This window comes from Callorhinchus milii, unplaced genomic scaffold (assembly GCF_018977255.1).
Source record: "Callorhinchus milii isolate IMCB2004 unplaced genomic scaffold, IMCB_Cmil_1.0 Scaffold12, whole genome shotgun sequence".
NCBI lineage: Eukaryota > Metazoa > Chordata > Chondrichthyes > Chimaeriformes > Callorhinchidae > Callorhinchus > Callorhinchus milii.
This window is the reverse complement of record NW_024704753.1, coordinates 8,905,951-8,925,328: the sequence shown is the minus strand read 5'-3', so window position 1 is coordinate 8,925,328 and position 19,378 is coordinate 8,905,951. Positions and strand designations below refer to the sequence as shown.

Sequence of the window (19,378 nt, the reverse complement as noted above, 5' to 3'; positions counted from 1 at the left end):
TCTGGACCAGGTGACTTATCTAACTTGAGCACTGACAACCTTTTTAGTACCTCCTCTCGGTCATTCTCATCTTATCCAATTTCTCTACCCGCTCCTCCAATACTGTGGTGTTGGCTGCATCCTCTTCTTTTGTGAAGACAGATGCAAAGTACTCATTCAGTACATCTGCCTCCATAAGATTTCCTAATTGGACCCACTCGACCTTTGACTAACCTTTTACTATTTATATGCTTATAAAATACTTTAGGGTTTCATTTTATGTTACCCGCTAATCTTTTCTCATACAATCTCTTTGCCCCTCTTATCTCTTTTTTCAGTTATCATCTGTACTTTCTATATTCTACTTGATTATCTTCTGTATTTTGGACTTGACATTTTTCATAAGCCTTTTTCTGTTTTATTTTAAACCCAATGTCCTTTATCATCCATTGAGGTTTGAATGCCCTACCTTTCCCTTTCGTGGGAATGTATTTGTTCTGACCCCGAACAATCTCCTCCTTGAAGGCTTCCCATTGCTCGTTAGCTGTTTCACCTGCCAATTTTTCCTTCCAGTCCACCTTGGCTCGGTCCCTTTTTTAAACTCACTGAAATTAGCCTCTTCCAGTTGAGTATCTTCACCTTTGATTGCTCTTGACCCTTTGCATAAGTACTCTAAACCTAATGATTTTGTGATCACTGTTGTTCAGATGCTCTCCTACTGAAAACTACTCCACTTGCCCCGCTTCATTCCCCAGAACGAGATCCAGCACAGCTTCCTTCCTTGTTGGGCTGAAATCATACAGATCCAGAAAGTTATCCTGCACACATTTCCAGGAATTCTTCCCCTCCTTGCCCTTTACACTGTTATTTTGCCAGTCTATGTTAGGATAATTAAAGTCCCCCATTATCACTACCCTATTGGTTTTGATCCTTTCTGAAATCCGCTGGCTTTCTCAGGTTTACTCGTTTATCCGAATTACTCTCATCAAATTATTTAACAGAATTCTCACTCTGTTCCACCTCACTCAGTTCCCTCCTCACGCTGCTGGGCTGTCTGCTCAAGTTGCGGTTGGTAGGGTTTGCCTTTCTGACAGACTGCAGTAACGAATGGTATTATTTCCACTCTCCACGCTGCATACTCCCAACTGCTGGCTCCTGCCGCTACCCTGGGAGGACGTTCACCAGGGAGAGAAGGAACGGAAGTTGGAATGTTGGAAATGGTCTTGGACAGGACAAAATCACCTGCCAGGCCGGATGCGGCCCTTGGGCCGCCAGTTGAATCACACTGAGTTAGATCAATGGTACATTGTTAAAATCTTAAAAGTCCCCAAACAAGGTGTCACCTCACCATTCAGGAAAAAACACTCACTGGCAAGTCGAGCGTTAACATAAATTCAAGAGTCTGATAACAAAAGGAAACAAACTGATTTGTGAAGCAAGTTGCTCTATTTCTTCCTCAAGTATATTTGCATTCCTAAACTGATAGAGGTACATGCCTACAGAAGCTAAAACGTTTACTCATACATATTTCAACAAGTTAGAACAAAGCTGATGTTCAAAGCGAGGCACAGTTATTCTAATCACAGGATAATATACTTTCCTTCAGGGTAAATTTACCTCTCCAGCCTGATCTCAATCCCACTATGGTTTTAAACTCTAGCTAAATTGGCAGTCAAAGATGTACAAGAAGGTCTTTTATCTAATACGTGATCCATCCATTGCTCCTTTAGCTTCTCTTTCACTGTTGTCAGAAGGTTGTAGGTTCAAGCCACATGTTGGGATTTTGAGCTCACAGTTTAAGCTGACACTCCAGGCAGTGCTGGGTGTCTGTTTCATTGTTGGATGGTGCCGTCCTTCGGATAAGACAAACTGAGATCTCGTTTGCTTGTTCAGGTGGATGGTAAAGTTTGAGATGTGAAGAAATGAGACATCAACAATCACAATCGTCAGGAGGAGGTCCCAAGGCGCTGGACATTCAGGGATCTGAACCCAAATGATGGTTGGGATGAGGAGGGGTGGAGAGTGGGGAGGGTAGAGATAGGAGGGTGACCGAAGGAACGGTCAAAGAGGACGGTCTTGAGAGGAGTCTTGAAGGAGGCATGTGAGTGGGCAAGGTGGAGGGCAAAGAGGCTGAAAGCCCAACCGCCAATGGTGGGGCTCGCAAGGCGTGAGGGACATGAAGCAGGCCGGAGCCCGCTGAGTGGAGGGTGAGGACAGGTTGGTACAGGATGAGGAGGTCTCAGAGGGAGGGAGGACCAAGGCCGTGGAGGGCCTTGAAGGTGAGGACCAGGATCTTGAATTGTATCCTCTGAGTGATGGGGAGCCAGTGGAGTCGGGCGAGGATGGGTATGATAGGATTGCAGTGCCTGGTGTGGGAGAGGACATGGGCTGCAGAGTTGTGAATAGTCTGTAGCCTGTGGAGGGAGGAGTTAGGAAGACCAACAAGCAGGGAGTTTGCGTAATCAAATGTAAGGATTATTATTAAATAATGCACTTAAATAAAGATAATAAAGATGATTAGCTTTGTAAACTCACTGAACGCATTTGACTCAAAGATTGGACGCAATTTGCATTTTACAAGCTAATCTCAAAGAATTTAGAAACAGAAATGTCCGTCTTGCAAAATAACTTTTGGCATTTAAGTGACTTTGCAAACCTATGTCTTGCTACATCGATGACAATAGATGTCAACAGTGTGTTTTAGACCAGGATAAATTATTGGAAGGTTTTCATATGGACTAGACCAAGGTCAGCAGATAAATCAAGACATTTCCTCACCGCTTGTGGTTCATGAGTAGTTCTCTGTGGAGCTCTTGATGACTTCTGGACAACTTCACTGGATTAAGGAGCTTCTTGGGCCTTATAAGATCAGGGTTGTTATCAAAATAATCAGGCTCTGCCATGAGACTTCTGATGTCTGAGGAATTGCTGTGGTGTTCAGAGTACATAGAGGCTAAAGGAGAAGACAAGATGATTATGTTATTGTCGTCAGGAAAACGGTATTGATTACAAAGGTATCAACATATAAGTCTAGTTATAATTGAAGGAACTACATGCAGAGACCACAGCTATTAGATGTTTCCCTTTTTTGAGACAAATGGAGGAAATGGAGTCCAAATTTACTGGAATTGCTTGACAGGCATTTTAGCCCCAAAAGGTGGCATAGCCATGCTTTATCACTACGTAATGGGCCAAGTGACAATAGCAAGTGGCAGGTCACTGCAAACAAGTACAACAACAACAACAAAATTACATTTATAGAGCGCCTTTCACGTCGGGAGGATGTCCCAAAGCGTTGAACAGTCAGATATCGGGCCTGAGCATGGGGGAGGGGTGGTGTAGGGGTGAGGGAAGGCAGAGAGGTGGGGGGGGAGAGGGTGACCAAAGGCACGATCGAAAAGAAGGGTCTTGAGACCAGCCTTGAAGGAGGCAAGGGAGGAAGCGAGGCGAAGGGAACGTAGAATGGAGTTCCAGAGTATGGGGGCAGAGAGGCTGAAAGCCCGGCCACCGATGGTAGGGCGGGAGACATGGAGCAGACCGGAGCCCACTGAACGGAGGGAGTGGGCAGGTTGGTAGAGAGTCAGCAGGTCAGAGAGGTAGGAGGGGGCTTGAAAGTAAGGACAAGGATCTTGAACTCAATCCTCTGGGGGATGGGGAGCCAGTGGAGTCGGGTGAAGGTGGGAGTGATGGGGCCACGGAGACTGGTGTGTAAGAGTACACGAACTGCAGAGTTTTGGATGATCTGCAGCTTGTGAAGGGAAGAATTGGGAAGGCTGATGAGGAGGGAGTTCCTGTAATCAAGCCTTGAGGTGATGAATGCGTGGGTGAGGGTTTCGGAAGCCTGAGGGGTGAGGCAATGGCGGAGTCTAGCAATGTTACGGAGTTGGTGGTAGGCAGTGCCGGACATGGCACGGATATGTGGGAGAAAGGACAGTTCAGAGTCGAACAAGACACCCAGGTTCCTGACTGGCTTAGTGAGGTTGAGTGTGCAGCCCTGGAGGCTGATGCTGCCAGTGCCCGAAGTGCGGAGGCGCTGGCGCGAGCCAATCAGGAGGGCCTCAGTCTTGCTGACGTTGAGTTGGAGAAAGTTGTCCCTCATCCAGGACTTGATGTCGTACAGGCAGTCGGTCAGGACCTCAGTAGTCCTGGAGTTCAGGGTGGAGGCAGAGAGATAGAGTTGGGTGTCATCCGCATATATGTGGAAATTTACACCATGTCTGTTGATGACGTCACCAAGGGGGAGTATGTAGAGGGTGAAGAGGAGGTGACCGAGGACAGAGCCCTGAGGAACACCGCACGAGACGGTGTGGGGGCTGGAGGAGAAACCGTTTACTACGATGAAGTGGAGGCGTTGTGAAAGGTAGGACCTGAACCAGTCAAGGACAGAACCTTGTGTAGCATTGGTATGAGAAGGAGGTAAAATAAGAACAAGACCAATGACAGAATTTGGAGAGTAAAAAAATGAACCAGTCTTAAAAACCGTACAAAATCCCGTAGGGGCATTTTTATATGATACCAGCTGTACCTGTTGCAGCTTTGCTTGCAACCAAAGGATCCAATAAGGAATGTAGATTGAGACACAGACAGACACAATTACTTATCCTTGAAAGGTTTGATTTTCGCTCAGGCATCTTTATAATAATAAATATAAATGTATAATTTATAATCAATAGGATGTCCTCCCGCGTGAAAGGTGCTTTAAAAATGTAATTTTGTTGTTGTTGTTGCCACGGTTTAGCTTCGTCTGTGTTCTTTATTTTGTTCCTGCTGCTGCTTGGCTATGTGCGTGCTTTGTGATGCAACAGCGCCATGGTCAGCCGGCGCAGCCACTAGGTGTAACTGCACGATACCACAGCACCGCTTTGACTTAGCGGCAACCAGGTGTAACTGTAGTGAAAAACCAAAACTGAAATACATTTTAAGTCATAACTCAGGAACGATAGGATGGAAAACAAATATGCTTATGTCACTCCCACATGCAACACCTTTCCGATAACCTCTATGTTATCGAGATCCTTCTTGAACTGCAGACAGACAGACAAGCATTGCCGTTTTATTAGTACAGAAGATATAGATATATAGAAGATATAAAATTGACATCACCCTTGTAAAATTCTTAATTGTAACTTATTCGCCCACAAAATATACAGTCAATCAAATTTTTCCGGGATATCCTGTGAAGCGCTTTGAGACGTCTCAAGGACGTGATAAGCTGCTTTCAAATACAAGGATTTATTAACTGGTGATGTTCAAACAACTATTAGTTTGTTTTGTAACTTCTGTTGTTTTAGATACAAGACCAGTGTTGATTTATGGTTTGGTATATATTGTTGTAAACACACTACAGGCTAGTGAAGAAGGGACCAACAGCAGCGGATCAGCAGGTAGGGTGAAGTACATGAACAAAACACAAAATACTGCAGATGCTGGAATCTGAAACAAAAACAGAGAGAGTTGGGAAAACTCAGCAGATCAGGCAGTATCTATGGAGAAAGGAAAGTGAGTCAATGTGTCAGGTCCACAACCCTTCGTCAGCATGTTGGGAAATAGACTTTTAAGAACTAACAGTGAGTGGGGAGCCAGGGCAAGGCAAAGGAGAAAATGGGGTAGAGGACAGGGGATAATGGGTTAAAGAGGTGTTAACAATCCAAAACAAAGGGGAGAAATTTGCAACAAAATAGGCAGACAGAGAGAGAAAAGGTGTGTCTGGGACCCAGATGATGCGGTAATGGTCACAGAAGAGGAGGAGCGGGAAGGGGAGCTTTTATAGTCTGAAATTATTGAAATCAATATTGAGGCCAGAGAGCTTGCGCTGTGGTTCATTGGAACAGCGTAGGAGACCATGGATGGAGAGGTCAGAGTGCGAGTGGGAGGCAGAGTTGAAGTGGCAAGAAAGCGGAAGCTCAGGGTTGTGCTTGCAGACAGAACAGAGGTGTTCGGCAAATCGGTCACCCAATCTGCGTTTGGTCTCCCCAGTGTAGAGGAGACCACATCATGAGCAATGAATACAGTAAACTACATTGGTGGTAGTACACATAAATCGCTGTCTCACTTGAAAAGTGTGTTTGGGGCCCTGGACAGTGGCATGGGAGGGTGTGAAAGGCCAGGTATTGCATCTCCTGTGCTGGCATGGGAAGGTGCCAGGGGATGGAGAGCAACTGTTGGTGGTGATGGAGGAATGAACCAAGGAGTCAAGGAGGGAACAGTCCCTTTGGAATGTTGAGAGGGAGGGAAAGATATGTTTGGTAAAACATATCCAACATTCTGATCTTCTTCTGCAGTTAGTGTAGAGGGACAACAACAAATGATATTTGTATAGCGCCTTTCACGTCAGGAGGACGTCCCAGGGCGCTGGATAGTCAGTGATCCGCACCGAGATTGTGGTTGGGATCAGGGGGGTGGAGGGGCGGGGAGGGTAGGGTAGGAGGGTGACCGATGGCACAGTCAAAGAGCACGGTCTTGAGACAGGTCTTGAAGGAGGCAAGGGAGGTAGCGAGGCAGAGAGACTGTGGGATGGAGTTCCAGAGGGTGGGACCATTGTATTCGTCTCTGTGAGTCAACAGTAGGATTCTATAGGTGTGTATGTGTTGGTGTGTGTGCGCATGTGTGAAAAACAGAAGAACTGTTTGTTTTGTGTGTGCAACAGGAGGACACTGGAGGACACTATATTGGACACTGCTACCGCGTTTTGCCCACAAAATATACAGTAAATTCACTTTACAGGGTATTCTGTGAAGCACTTTGAAACGTCTAGAAGACGTGAAAAGCGCTATATCAAATGCAAGGATTATTATTATTATTATGCGTGTGTCATGTGTGTATATATGCATGTGTATGTGTCTTATATATATGCTTACACATCTACACACAGAAAATGCACAACTTTGCTGTTTGTTACACTAACTTCAATTGTTCTCTGTTTTCACTAGTTTGTGCTGAGCCTGGGTCTATTGCTTCAAATAAGTCACACATGATAAGCTAATCGTGTCTGGAAGCTGGATCCCAATCGCCTCCAAAGAAACCGCCTCAATATTGACACAGAATGGATTCTGATTGTTCTACATGACAAACTAGAAAGTAACAAATAGCTGTAACACAAACACAGTGGCCAGAGTCAATGGTGGCTTCGGAAGCATAAGTTTCAGGCTTAATTTATGGAGAATTATGTACTGATAAGTATATTGAACTAGGTTTATTTTTATAAATCATTTATTTTGTGCCACACTATTTTATTTGCTGTTCCGAAGCTTACGATTACCTTTGCCTCTAATTACATGACCCCACTATCTCCAATTTTGGAGGCTCCAGACTGGCACAAATCACTTGTGTGGCTGCAATCCAATGCCTCTGAAAACAAAATTATGCAGATGTCTTTCAACCTATAAAAAAAATACAGAAGTGTTTGGGCTTCAACAAAAAGAGCCTGAAACCATTGTCAGCTCCAGCAGAACCCACAGAGAACTGCACCGCTACTGTTAGATCCTCCGAAAGTTTTAGTTAGACAGTATGGAGATGGTCATCTCACTATGTTTACACTTGGCCTTGATCTTAAATTGCTAATAACACACAATAGTCTCCTTATGTAAAGAAACACAAGATGTGCATCATGCCTGAAAACTTGAACAAGCTGAAGCATGAGCAGAAACGTACGTTCAGGTGGAGAAAATACCTGGATCCAGGCCGAAGACTTTGTTTTGCTTAGCATTTCAGAATGCATAAAATTTGGGACAATTACTAAATCTGTTCTTAATTTTGAAGCCTGTTTTTGTGCAATTCTTACCAAAAAAAAGGCTTCAAATTAAGAATTTAAGTCTAAATGTTAGTCTAAACATAGGCAGAATTTCTCTCCCCAGGTATCCCTTACCTCCCAATTTCATATAAACATTTTTACATTTGAGCTGTTGAACTTCATGTGTGTAGGTTTTCTCAGTTGTTTCAGGGTAAGGGCAATGCCTCATAACCTGGGCCGATAGAAATTCAAGAAATATCTGACCAAAATTGCTTGGCATGTAACAAATCTTGCGGAAAATTGCGGGGGTGGGTGGTGGGGAGGTCTTTTGTATGTGGGGAAGTATACATTTGTATAGCTCCTTTCACGTCGGGAAGACGTCCCATCCATGGTTGTACACTCCACCTTGTTAATCCAATCTGGAAACTTGGCGTCTTGTTTGACCCTCAACTATCTTTACCCTACATCTGCGCCATGACCCGCTCTACCTTCCCCCACCTCCGCAACGTCGCCCAGCTCCGTCACTATCTCACACCACAGGACGCCGAAACCCTCATACATGCTTTGATTACATCGAGGCTCGACTATGCAAACTCACTGCTTGTCGGCCTCCCCAACTCCTCCCTCCATAGGTCTTTGAAGGTGAGGACCACGATCTTGAACTGTATCCTCTGTGTGATGGGAAGCCAGTGGAGTTGGGGAAGGATGGGAGTGATAGGGTCGCAGAGCCTGGTGCAGGAGAGGACACAGGTTGCAGAATTCTGGATGATCTGCACACAATTTCTAGGTGCGGTCTCACCAAGGCCCTATACAGTTGCAGCAAGACTTCCCTACTCTTCTACTCTAAACCTTTTGCAATGAACGCTAACACGCCATTCGCCTTCTTAGTTGCTTGCTGCACCTGCAAACTAACTTTTTGAGACTGGTGTACAAGGACACCCAAATCCCTCTGCACTCTAACACTATCTAATCTCTCCCCCTCTAGAAAATAATCTGTTTTTCTATTTTTTCTACCTAGGTGAATAACTTCACACTTCCCCACATTAAATTCCATCTGCCACCTTCTCACCCATTCCCCTACCCTATCTATATCCCGTTGCAATCTTTTTGCATCATCCTCAGAGCTTACTCTCCCACCTAGTTTCGTGTCATCCGCGAATTTAGACACGTTATATTCAATGTCCTCGTCTAGATCATTGATGTAAATTGTAAATAGCTGAGGCCCAAGCACTGATCCTTGTGGCACTCCACTAGTCACATCCTACCAATTCGAGAATGACCCGTTTATCCCTACTCTCTGTTTTCTACCCGTTAGCCACTCTTCAATCCATGCTAATATGTTCCCATTAATCCCGTGGGCCTTAATCTCATCCGCATACATGTGGAAGTTGACCCCATGTCTGAGGTTCATGTCACCAAGCGGGAGCATATAGATATTGAAGAGGAGGGGACCAAGGACAGAGCTTTGAGGAACGCCGCACGAGACGGTGCAGGGGCTAGACACACACACGCACACTCATAGACACAAAGATACACGAGCACATACAGACAGAGGAGAGACACACACACATATTCAAACAGAGACACTCACAAACACATACAGAGGAAAGAGACGCACTCCCATAGAGAAACTCACAACAGATAGAGAGACACACACACACACACACAATCTCGAAAGCGGAGCCTCTGAGTGGAGGAAAGACCATTTCCCACTTGTACCGCACCACGCATGCATGTCTGGAGCTGCCCCTTCCACAGTAGCGCCCAGTAAGAGCTTGAGAGGCCCAGGGCCAGAAACTTCAATTTTTAGCGGGTTTTATAGCAGAGGCGCTGTTTATAGTGGATTTTGTGGAAAAATTACAGCTGCACTTTTCTATTGGCCCAGGTCACAACACAAAATTGCAGTGTTGAAACTCTCCATAATATCAATGTGCTCCATAAAGTACAACTTAGCCTAGGGTTCTGATAGTCAATCCACATGTCTGAATGATGTACCATTTCCTCACCTGGAATACAGTCCCACCTTCCACAGCTAATATTTCAACTTTCTCATTATTGTGTCCAATCCTTCTTATGCCAGCAAGTGCTCCTGCTTATAAAATGCTTATTGTGCTTTGATTTAATATGACGTCTTTCCTTACAAATCACTTTCAAACTAGTACAGTGGTGAGCTTCACAATTACAGTCCTTAACCATAACATTGCAGCATTGTTGGACATTGCAAAATATTACAGTCAGAGCTTCCTGTTCCTTTTCTGTTCTGTTCCTTTTCAGATGCCTTTTTACATCCATATTGAAATTAATAGAAAATACAAGTGCATCCTCACCAAATTAATTCCTATATTTCCTATAATTCCTAAAACAAGTTTGGACACTCAATCCACAACTGTTTGTGGGACACTGCTGTGCGCAATTGGCTCTGCGTTTCGCCCACAAATATACAGTCAATTCACTTTACAGTATATTCTGTGAAGCGCTTTGAGACGTCGAGAAGATGTGAAAATTGCAATATCAAATGCAAGGATTATTATTATTATTACATTTGCTCTGATTCAGTTTGCTTAAAGTTACATTTGTGCCAGGTCGGCTCAATTAAAGATGCAAGGTGCAGGAAGGTAGACGGAGGAGCCAGTTAGTGGTGGAGAAGAGGAGCCTGGGGTTGTTCTCGGCCACCAAGATTGTCTTGGAGTAGAAGGATGATTTGGCAGTGGCGAGGACAGTGGTGTTGTCTCGCCAGATCTGCCGATGTTAGGTTTGATTTGATCCAGGTGCATTCGGCGGCACGCACTTGCCTTGAGGAATCAGAGGTGGCTGGTGTACCGGGGGATTTATGGGAGTAGGAGATGGTTCAGGAGGTGAAGGGTCAAAGGAGTAAAGGATGGAGGAGAAAGAGTTTTGGAGAAGAGAGAAGGAGGGTAGGTTGTTGTGAGAGCCAGAGTTTGGATGACTCCAGAGCAGCAGAAAGGGAGTGGGGGGAGATTTTTTTCCAAGGGTGGTAGGAGATAGAAGTGGGTTAAGTCGGTGCAAGCGGGAGTGGAGGAGTTAAGGAAAATGAAGTAGTGATCCAAAATGGCTTTGTCAGTGATGGTGATGTCTGAGACGGTGCGGCCCTGGGTGATCACCAGATTAAGGGGATGACCGTGGACGTGGGTGACAGAGTTGATGTGGAGGGAGAGAGAGGTTGTGGGAGGAGAGCGGAGGAAGAAGTCAGCAGAGGTAGAGCAGGAGTGGGTGAAGTGGAGGTTGAAGTCACCTAGTGTTAGTATAAGAAAAGGTTAACAGAATAGATGGCTCATATGCAGTGACCTGTGAGTAGGGCCCATGACTAGAGACTGGAATGCACAGTTATGAAACATACTGATTGAGGAAGAACAGGGAGTATGGACAAGGAGCTAGATAAGGAGGAAAATTAGTCTCAGCAGGGCACATAGGCTAGTGGAAAAGTACCATCACGAGTAGATCACGGGTACACCAACTAGCTGGGTATAAATACAACACAAAGAAAAGTTGAGCTCCACAGAGTAAGAACTACAGGTTGCTGAGTCGAGTGCTGGTCATCAGGCAAGACTGCTTATCTGGTCGTATATTCTGTTACATTGTTGAATAAACTGTCTTGATTGTACAACTCTGTGTTCAGACCTTTATTGGTTAATGGCAAGGATCCAATCATGGTAAGAAAGAATCCAATACTAGAATGAGGAGGCGTTCGGAGCAGAGGGAGAGGGAAGATAGAAATCACCACAAAATTTAAAAATATACTCAGTTCTCACTTTTTTAAAATAATCCTTGAGATTTATAAAAATAGCTCAAAGTGTTTCACAGGATATTTACTGTAAGCAAAAGTATTGACTGTGTATTTGTATGCAAATTTAAGCAGCTAATCTGTTCTCTTTTTGAGTAGTGCCTTGGGACTAAACTGACATCCTTCAGTTTAATGTTCCCACTGAAGGATGGAACCTTTAACAACAAAGCGCCCCCCCCAGCATTGCACTAGTCTACTGGCCGAGACTAGGAGTTCAAATTATAAAATCAAAAGGATAAGGTATCAAGTGGACTAATTTTTAAACTAGTGTTAACACTGTAAATAGCTTCTTTTCATTATTCCTTTCAGTCAATGTTCCTTCATATTTATATGTCACCATCTGTTTGTCAGTCATTTTTTTCCCTATTTGCTAAGGTTCCTATGCTTCTATATTTCTCTCTCCTTCGCTTCTCTTCAATAAGCTCCATTCAATCTCAGTTTTAACTTCCTTCTCTTTGACACCCACACACACATTGAGAAGCAGTGCTCTCAGTCAGACAGATAGCTGCTGTTATACACCGGAGCGTTTACAAAGAATGTCAGCTTCTCTAACACTAAACTCAGCTAGTTTCAAGGCACTGTATATACTGATGATGTAATCAAGACAGAACCTATTTCACCAATGGTTCGCAGTGACAGAGCTGCATTTGGAGTTGAAATACTGAGAAGATCATGAGTACATTAAAGCCATTAAATCCACATTGGTGCAGGCACCAGGGCAGTCTGTAAGCAGATGGCTGTGGTGCAAGCAATGGGTGTCTTTGGGGACCTGGAGCCATTTATATCATAACAAGGGAATAGCATTCCGTGGTTGAAACCTTGTGGAGATGGCAACCTAGATTTAAATTAATTGCCATTTAGCCCCCATGTTTGTTGGAAGGGGCTGAGGCTGGGCCAATGGCAAAGGGGTTGCACATTTCTGCTATGGGTAGTTGTTTGTGAATGTTAGGGGATGGTTCCTGGGCAATCACAGGCTGGGGACTGGAGTTCTCAACAATCATACAATCATAGCATTATAGAGCACAGAAGGAGGCCATTCAGCCCATCGTGTCTGTGCCATCTCTTTGAAAAGAGCTATCCAATTCAATCCTACTCCCCCGCTCTCTCCCTATAACCCTGCAAACTTATCCTCCCCACATAATTATTTACTTCTCTCTTAAAAGTTGTTATCGAATCGGCTTCCACCACCCTTTCAGGTAATGCATTCCAGATCCGAACAACTAGCTGTGCCCCCACCCTCTGGAATTCCATCTCGCAATCCCTCCACCTTGCCCCCTTCCTTGCCTCCTTCAAGACCCATCTCAAGACCCTCCTCTTTGACTGTGCTTTCGATCTCCCTGCTTCCCCCCCCTGCCCTCCACCCCTGCCCTCCACCCTCCCCAATCCCAACCCTCAACTCGGATCTGAAACTCTGACTGTCCAGCGCCTTGGGACGTCCTTCTGACGTGAAAGGCACTATACAAATGTAATTTTGTTGTTGTTGATAACTGAAGTCCCTCATTCCTGATACCATCCTGGTAAACCAAGAATGTCCTGATATCCTGTTATGTCACTGAGATCACAACCCCTCTAATCACTCATCCTCAAGTGGGTGAAGTGTCTTTGGCTGGTAAAATAGATGGAGTATACCTTGCTTCAGCTCTCCTGCATTCTGTTCCACAGAGATCCACAGTGATGGCTTTAGTACTTCCCCATCCATCTGTGGTGAGAGAGCATCACAAATCTCCCTTCGACTCCCCCACCCACCGCAGATTTGCTTTATCTTTAAGAACATGTCTATAAGGTATATACAATGGAAATTTATCCAAGTCTGGGTGGGGGGTGGGGGTGTAAGGGGTGTTATTTCATTAATAATTCCACTGTCTATTTCCTCCTCTGCCTTAAACTCAGGAGCTCAGACTGATGGAGCCCAGGCTGAGTAAGGAAGGTGTTGCCTTTAAGTCAAAACCTTCCCTTCTCAGCCTGGGCTCCATCGTCTGAGCTCCTGAGTTTAATATCTGCAGTTTGTAGCTGACAACTGAAAATGCAACAGCAATGTTGTTCTTTAAGTGTTGAACCTATTCACTAATTTCCGCATATAATGAACCTCGATAAACAGAACCTTATTATTATCTGCTCACAGCAACATTTCCTCATACACATCAAACTTTGTTCAACAAAATTACCCCAACCCTACAGGTTATTGGAGTTTCACCTCCCACATTTTCAAAATCAGCCGTCAACGGTCCGAATTGTCATTTTGAACACATGCTAAGAGCTGAAAAGGGGTTCAGTTTGCTTGGGCACGAAGACAAAACACATCAGCGATTGCCATGGTAACGAACAAACTTTAGTCATTGCTCCCCTTCCATTGCCAAGGGTCCCTAGGAGGAGGGTTGCAGAGTTGTGAAATACTGTATGGTGAACATATGTGATGTTCGGTCATTGTTAGTTCCATAGAGAGTGAAAATACTAAATGCTATGAGTTGAATCCCCATTTTCATTCAGCTCTATCGTATCCTGTCATGCAACATGTTAAAAAAACACAGTCCAAATATGTTCGTGCATTCAGGAGTGAGTTAATCTCACTTTCCTTTGCAGTAAAAATAAAGGTACATTAGACACATCACGGTGACCCATGGGAACTCGGGATTGTGTTGGAGAGAAGTTCCTTTGGGTCAGAGTCGCACAATTTAGGATTCCTTAATAAGAAATCCCCATTAGAAATCACTGCATCTTACACCCTACACGAACACTGCTAGTCCATTGATAATATTCACGCGGTCACGTTCCATTGATTTTTTGCACTGTGGTGATAATATCTTTAATGGTGTACTTGGGTGTAAACAGGCGCCAGAATATTCTGTCCAAAATAAAATAAATAACACATTTCACATTAAAGGAACTCGTGTTAATAAAAACTTCTCCTTGTTGGAGAGGTAAGCCAGTTAGTGAAGAACAATGCTGGAATGCACTGACAAGAATGTAACCGGAGTGAAGCTGTCCAGTGCAGCAGTAACCCCGTGTGTGGGTTGGCACTATCAATGTTAGGATTAATTTCTCTTGTAATTTAACCTCTGAGTAAACAGTGTAAGGTGTTGCCTTGATGTATACAGACTCACCAGAGGGAATGCTTGCTACTACAATACTAGTATTCACTGGGGAGCAGGAAAACTTTGATATAAAGCCAATGAGACAACAAAGATACAACATTTTTTTAGATCGATAAGTAAAAGCTCAAAAACATGTAGAATGACACAAAACCTTTTTGCCCTTATCTAATCCATTTCTACATTTAAGTGCTGCAAAGTAAGTAGAGTGCAACAACACTGAACAGATTTCTGCACAATAAGCAAACCGATTACTGTACAGTATTTTCTGCGTAAGTAACTGTGTACCGTGCCTGAGCCTGTGTGAGCAGATTGTGTGAGCAAAAGCAGTTCAGCAAATTGTTCCTGAAATCCAGTCAGTGAATGAATGTGTACTCTTCTGGATTTATTTTCAAACTCAGGGTGGGAAAGGGTGAGCATTGAGACTTAACATTATGACTCCCTATGACTTGACATTATCTTAAGTAACTTCTATTGCTGCTCACCTCCCACACTCATACACACTTGCCTGATTTGATTAAGACTCCTCGATGCAACCCAGGACTTCCAACTGGATCACTGGTCTGGTCCCACATTCTGTGTGACTTTGAGCAGCACTCTTTCAGCGCTGGATGCTTTGTTTATCTGTTCCTCTCACATAGAGCGGTTAATCTATAAAGCTACATGGCCTTTGTGTGTGTCTCTCTCTGCTTGCATGGACTCACTCACTCTATTCAACTGCTCAGCAGAGCTGAAATAATCAAGTCACATGACATGTGCTTTTGCATAGCTCCAGCCTTTTAAGCCGTCAGCTCCAACACAGCCCCATGATTTACAGACTGGCTATCCCTCCTGGTGTGTGTGTGTGGGGGAGAGTAATAATGTTGGAATCGAGGAAGCCCTCTGGTGGTCTCGGTAGTCCTGTTCCTGAGCCAGGCGGTCGGTAATATTCCAGAGGACTGCTGATGACAGCACAGCTCATGGACAGGGCTTGGAAGGGCAGACCAGTCACTGGGGGCAGGGAGTCATCCCACTCAGCTCCTGTTAACCCTGCAAGCCAAAGCCCTGACAGGCAGGGCAGTCCTAGCTGGACAAGCAGAGAGAAAGCTTGCCAGACAGCAATATCAATGGCAAGCTATGCGGTTTTAGCTGGTTAGCCTCCAGCAGTACCCCAACGCACACTCTTGGGTCCCCAAGCCTTGGCTCTTGCCAACCAGCACCTAATACTTTCTGGAATTAGGTAAGCAGAACGTGTCCCTCCAGGGAGAGAGTGCACATTCCATTCCAACAATCTTATCTCTGGGATTTTCATGTGTTGGGGGGATGCATGGAAATCTCAGCTTGGTTTAGATACTCTTAAGCATGGTGATGGGTTTCAGACATTTGGTTGACCAACAAAAAACATTTTTTTTACTGACTTGGACAGTCACAGAGGTGAGAGATTGCACCATTTCCTTTTAACAAAACACAGCTACAACAACAACAGCTTGCACTTATATAGTGCCCTCCACACAGAGCAGCATCTGAGAGCGCTTAACAGTAGCAGAGCCTGACTCCGAGCCGGGTGGGGGGGGTGGTTGGAGGTGGCCATAAGCACGGTCAAAGAGGAAGTTTTTCAGAAGGGACTTCAAAAAGGGGAGGGAGGAGGCAAGGTGGAGGGATCGAGGGAGAGTGTTCCAGAGTTTCGGGGGGTAGTGGCTGAAAGCGCAACCTCCCATGGTGGGGTGGAGGGTGCGAAGGAGCAGGAGACAGGTGCCATCGAGTGGAGGCACCGGGTGGTGGATTGGGGAGTGAGGAGGTCGAAGGGGTAGGGAGATCCAGAAGGATTTGAACACAAGTGTGAGAATCTTGAAGTCGATCCATTCGGTGATGTGGAGACAGTGGAGCCTGGCCACAACTGGTGAGATGTGGGTACAGAGTTTGGTCCGGGTAAGTATGCAGGCTGCAGAGTTCTGAATGAGCTGGATCTTTTGAATGGTGGAGCTGGGGAGACTGGAGAGGAGTGCATTTCAGTAATCCAGACATCACCCAGAGGGAGCATATAAATAAGGAAAAGAAGAGAGCCAAGGATTAAGCCCTGGGGTACCCCGCAGGTGACCGGGTGAGGGTGGGAGGAGAAACCATTTGCCGAGATGAACTGGATGCAGTTGGTTAAGTAGGACTCAAACCATATAAGTGTGGTGCCACTGTGGTGGAGGAGAGGCGGTGGAGGAGAATGGCGTGGTCGATTGTGTCGAACGCGGCAGAGAGATTCAGGAGGATGAGGAGGCAGAGGGAGGGGTGTAATAACAGCGGTTTTCAGGGAGAGTGGAGGACTGCGGAGAAAGACTGGTTGACCATGTCGGCCAGCAGGGGGGAGCGAAGGGGGAGTTGAGTGACCAGCAGCTAGGTAGGGAGGGGTTCGACGCAGCAGGTGGTGAACTTCATCTGGGTGATTGTGGTTGAGGGGGAGGAGGGAGAAATGGGGGCAGAGGAATATAATAATAATTATAAAGGAGGGGGAAGTAGCAGAAGCCGTGGCGGAGGGAGAAGGCGGTGTGGATGGTCTGGGTGGGGTGGAAGGGAACAGCGGGGCAGGGAAGATGATGCAGCCAAACGGATGTTTTGAATCTTTGTGGCGAAGAAGTCCAGGACCTGACAAGACGTTGAGCTACACTCAATTGCTCTCTTCAAAAGCAATTGTAATGTGTAATTCTTTTTAACACCTAAAGACTACACCCATCAAAATAAAACTCTGTGGTTCTGAGCACTTCATTGAAAAGCTTGTCTTTAGGTATTAAATTGAATTACACATTATTGTTGCTTTTGAAGAGAGCAATTGAGCATAGCTCAACTTCTTGTCAGGTTTTAGACTTCTTCTGAAGTCTTGTGAGCCCAATTGATAAATCTTTATACTATACATTTACGATGGGAAAATCCTGCTTTTTTAAATTAAAAAAAAAGATGTATTCAGGAGCTCTCCTTCAAAGTTTCATTAATTTTGCCAAACTGTGAAGCAGCTAATTCTTCCCCCTTGTTAATGTGTAACCGTTCCCATGTTAAAGTGAACCCATTCTGGTATTTGTTCCTAGCCATGTGGAACAGCCATCAGATGTTAATTTGGTTGAACACAAGGTTATGAGTCAGGTGAGCAAGAGGGGAGCTTTCCAAACTTACAGATGGCAATTTATTATCATGGTCCTGCCGATATGCACCATTGTATCATGGAATCAATGATACTACCTCCTCAGTATTATACAGTGTAGATGCACAGACACTCCTTTATAGCATCAGTAATTCAGTTTTGCTTTTGTGTTCTGAACTGTGAAAGGAAAGGGCTCTTTGAATTTCCTGTGAGCCCATCCTATCATTATCATCATTATTATTACTGTTATTAATTATTATCAACTCCAACTTGAAGCTCAGCTGGACAATTCTAATACAACAATAGGAAAGCACAGCAAAAATTATATTAAAAAAACCTTGGAAAAATTCCAACCCATGTGTCGTGCTATGGAATAAAATTGGTACTTCTGTTATTTCGATTAGTTTAATAAAAAATAATAACAAATTGGCTTTATATAGTACCTTTCACATCAGGAGGACAATAAACGAACGTTAATAATGCAGGATCAAGCATACTGTTTATTTATTCAATCACACGTTTGAAAACACTGAGGTTGACATTCACCTTCAGGACTAGTAAACCTTTATCTAGAGGATTCCATGAAAGTCAATAACCAAATTTTGTTTCATAGGCTTTGGACTTTGGATCATTATGTTGTAATTTGATTAAGAATTATATTTGATTTTCTGTGTGAGACACTGACATGGTGACTGATTTTAACCAAGGTATTAAACAGATCATTCATGTGCACAGTTAGACCTTGCCTGAGTGCCTGATTTGCAGTGTTTCTAGAGAGCGGCAGTAGGTGGCACAAAGAGCATTGGTTCTTTATACTTCTGAGAACTGGGAAGACTGGTTTAACCCATAAAAAAGCATCAAACAAGAAAAGGCAATTTGCTCTATTATGTCCATACCTTATAACATGGGCCAATAGAAAAGTGCAGAAATATTTGCAAAAACAAATTGCGGAGCACTTTACAAATTTTACGGAAACTTATGGAGAAATTTGCTAAATATTTGCGAAGAATTACGGAGGGGGAATTGGTGCTATTGAGAGACACATTTTGCTGCTAACCTACATTTTTTCTGTTTTCTCATTTTTAAAAACTAAACACATCATAGATTATGGAAAAAAACAATTTATTAATGTTTTCCTTAACAACACGTTTCGAAAGATGCAAAAGTGCAGTTTCAACATAGTTTGCAGAGAAATTAAAATTTTCAAAATCAAATTTTCACAGAAACAAACATAAAATTCTCAGCCAAAAGTTTGGTTCGGTTAAATTTTAACAAGAGAAGAATCTTTATCTTTTCTGTTAGGCTTTGTCGATTGTCTTTGAGGTCTGAATAAACAGAAAATGACTTTTCAACATCAGCTGTGCTCACTGGTAGCCAAATGTACCTTTTTGGATCTTAGCAAGTTTCACAAGTGGCTCAGACTCAGCTCCTCACCATGCTGCTATTTTGTGGTTAGCTGGGATATTTCCCCAGCTGCTTTATAAGCATGGCATTCAAAGTTTGAAATTGTTGAAAGGGCAGGAATCACATTATTACTATATAAGTCTTTTTCTGCATCCATTGTTGCTAGCTGGTGAGGATTAAAAGTACGAACTGCTTTATGGGTAGCAATTGACGGATGCTTTTTCAAAATCAGTCCCAACTTTTCACTACCATCTTGCATGATTTTCTCGAAA

At 44.1% G+C, this 19,378-nt stretch overlaps 1 protein-coding gene across 2 annotated transcripts in view; it reads right to left on the bottom strand.

The window, feature by feature from the left end:
* LOC103179756 (protein FAM107B) overlaps positions 1–19,378 on the bottom strand; it is a 64,852-nt gene that overhangs the window by 7,307 nt on the left and 38,167 nt on the right. Inside the window, exons 1-2 of one of the 2 annotated variants that reach the window (XM_042339796.1) lie at positions 15,108–15,402; positions 2,758–2,932 (exon numbers count right to left, since the gene is read on the bottom strand). In XM_042339796.1, coding sequence (XP_042195730.1) covers positions 2,758–2,932; positions 15,108–15,174 — 242 coding nt within the window. In that variant the 5' untranslated portion in view covers positions 15,175–15,402. Of the gene's footprint in view, positions 1–2,757; positions 2,933–15,107; positions 15,403–19,378 lie in introns of those variants that run through there. The other variant, XM_007895152.2, reaches the window with a different exon arrangement.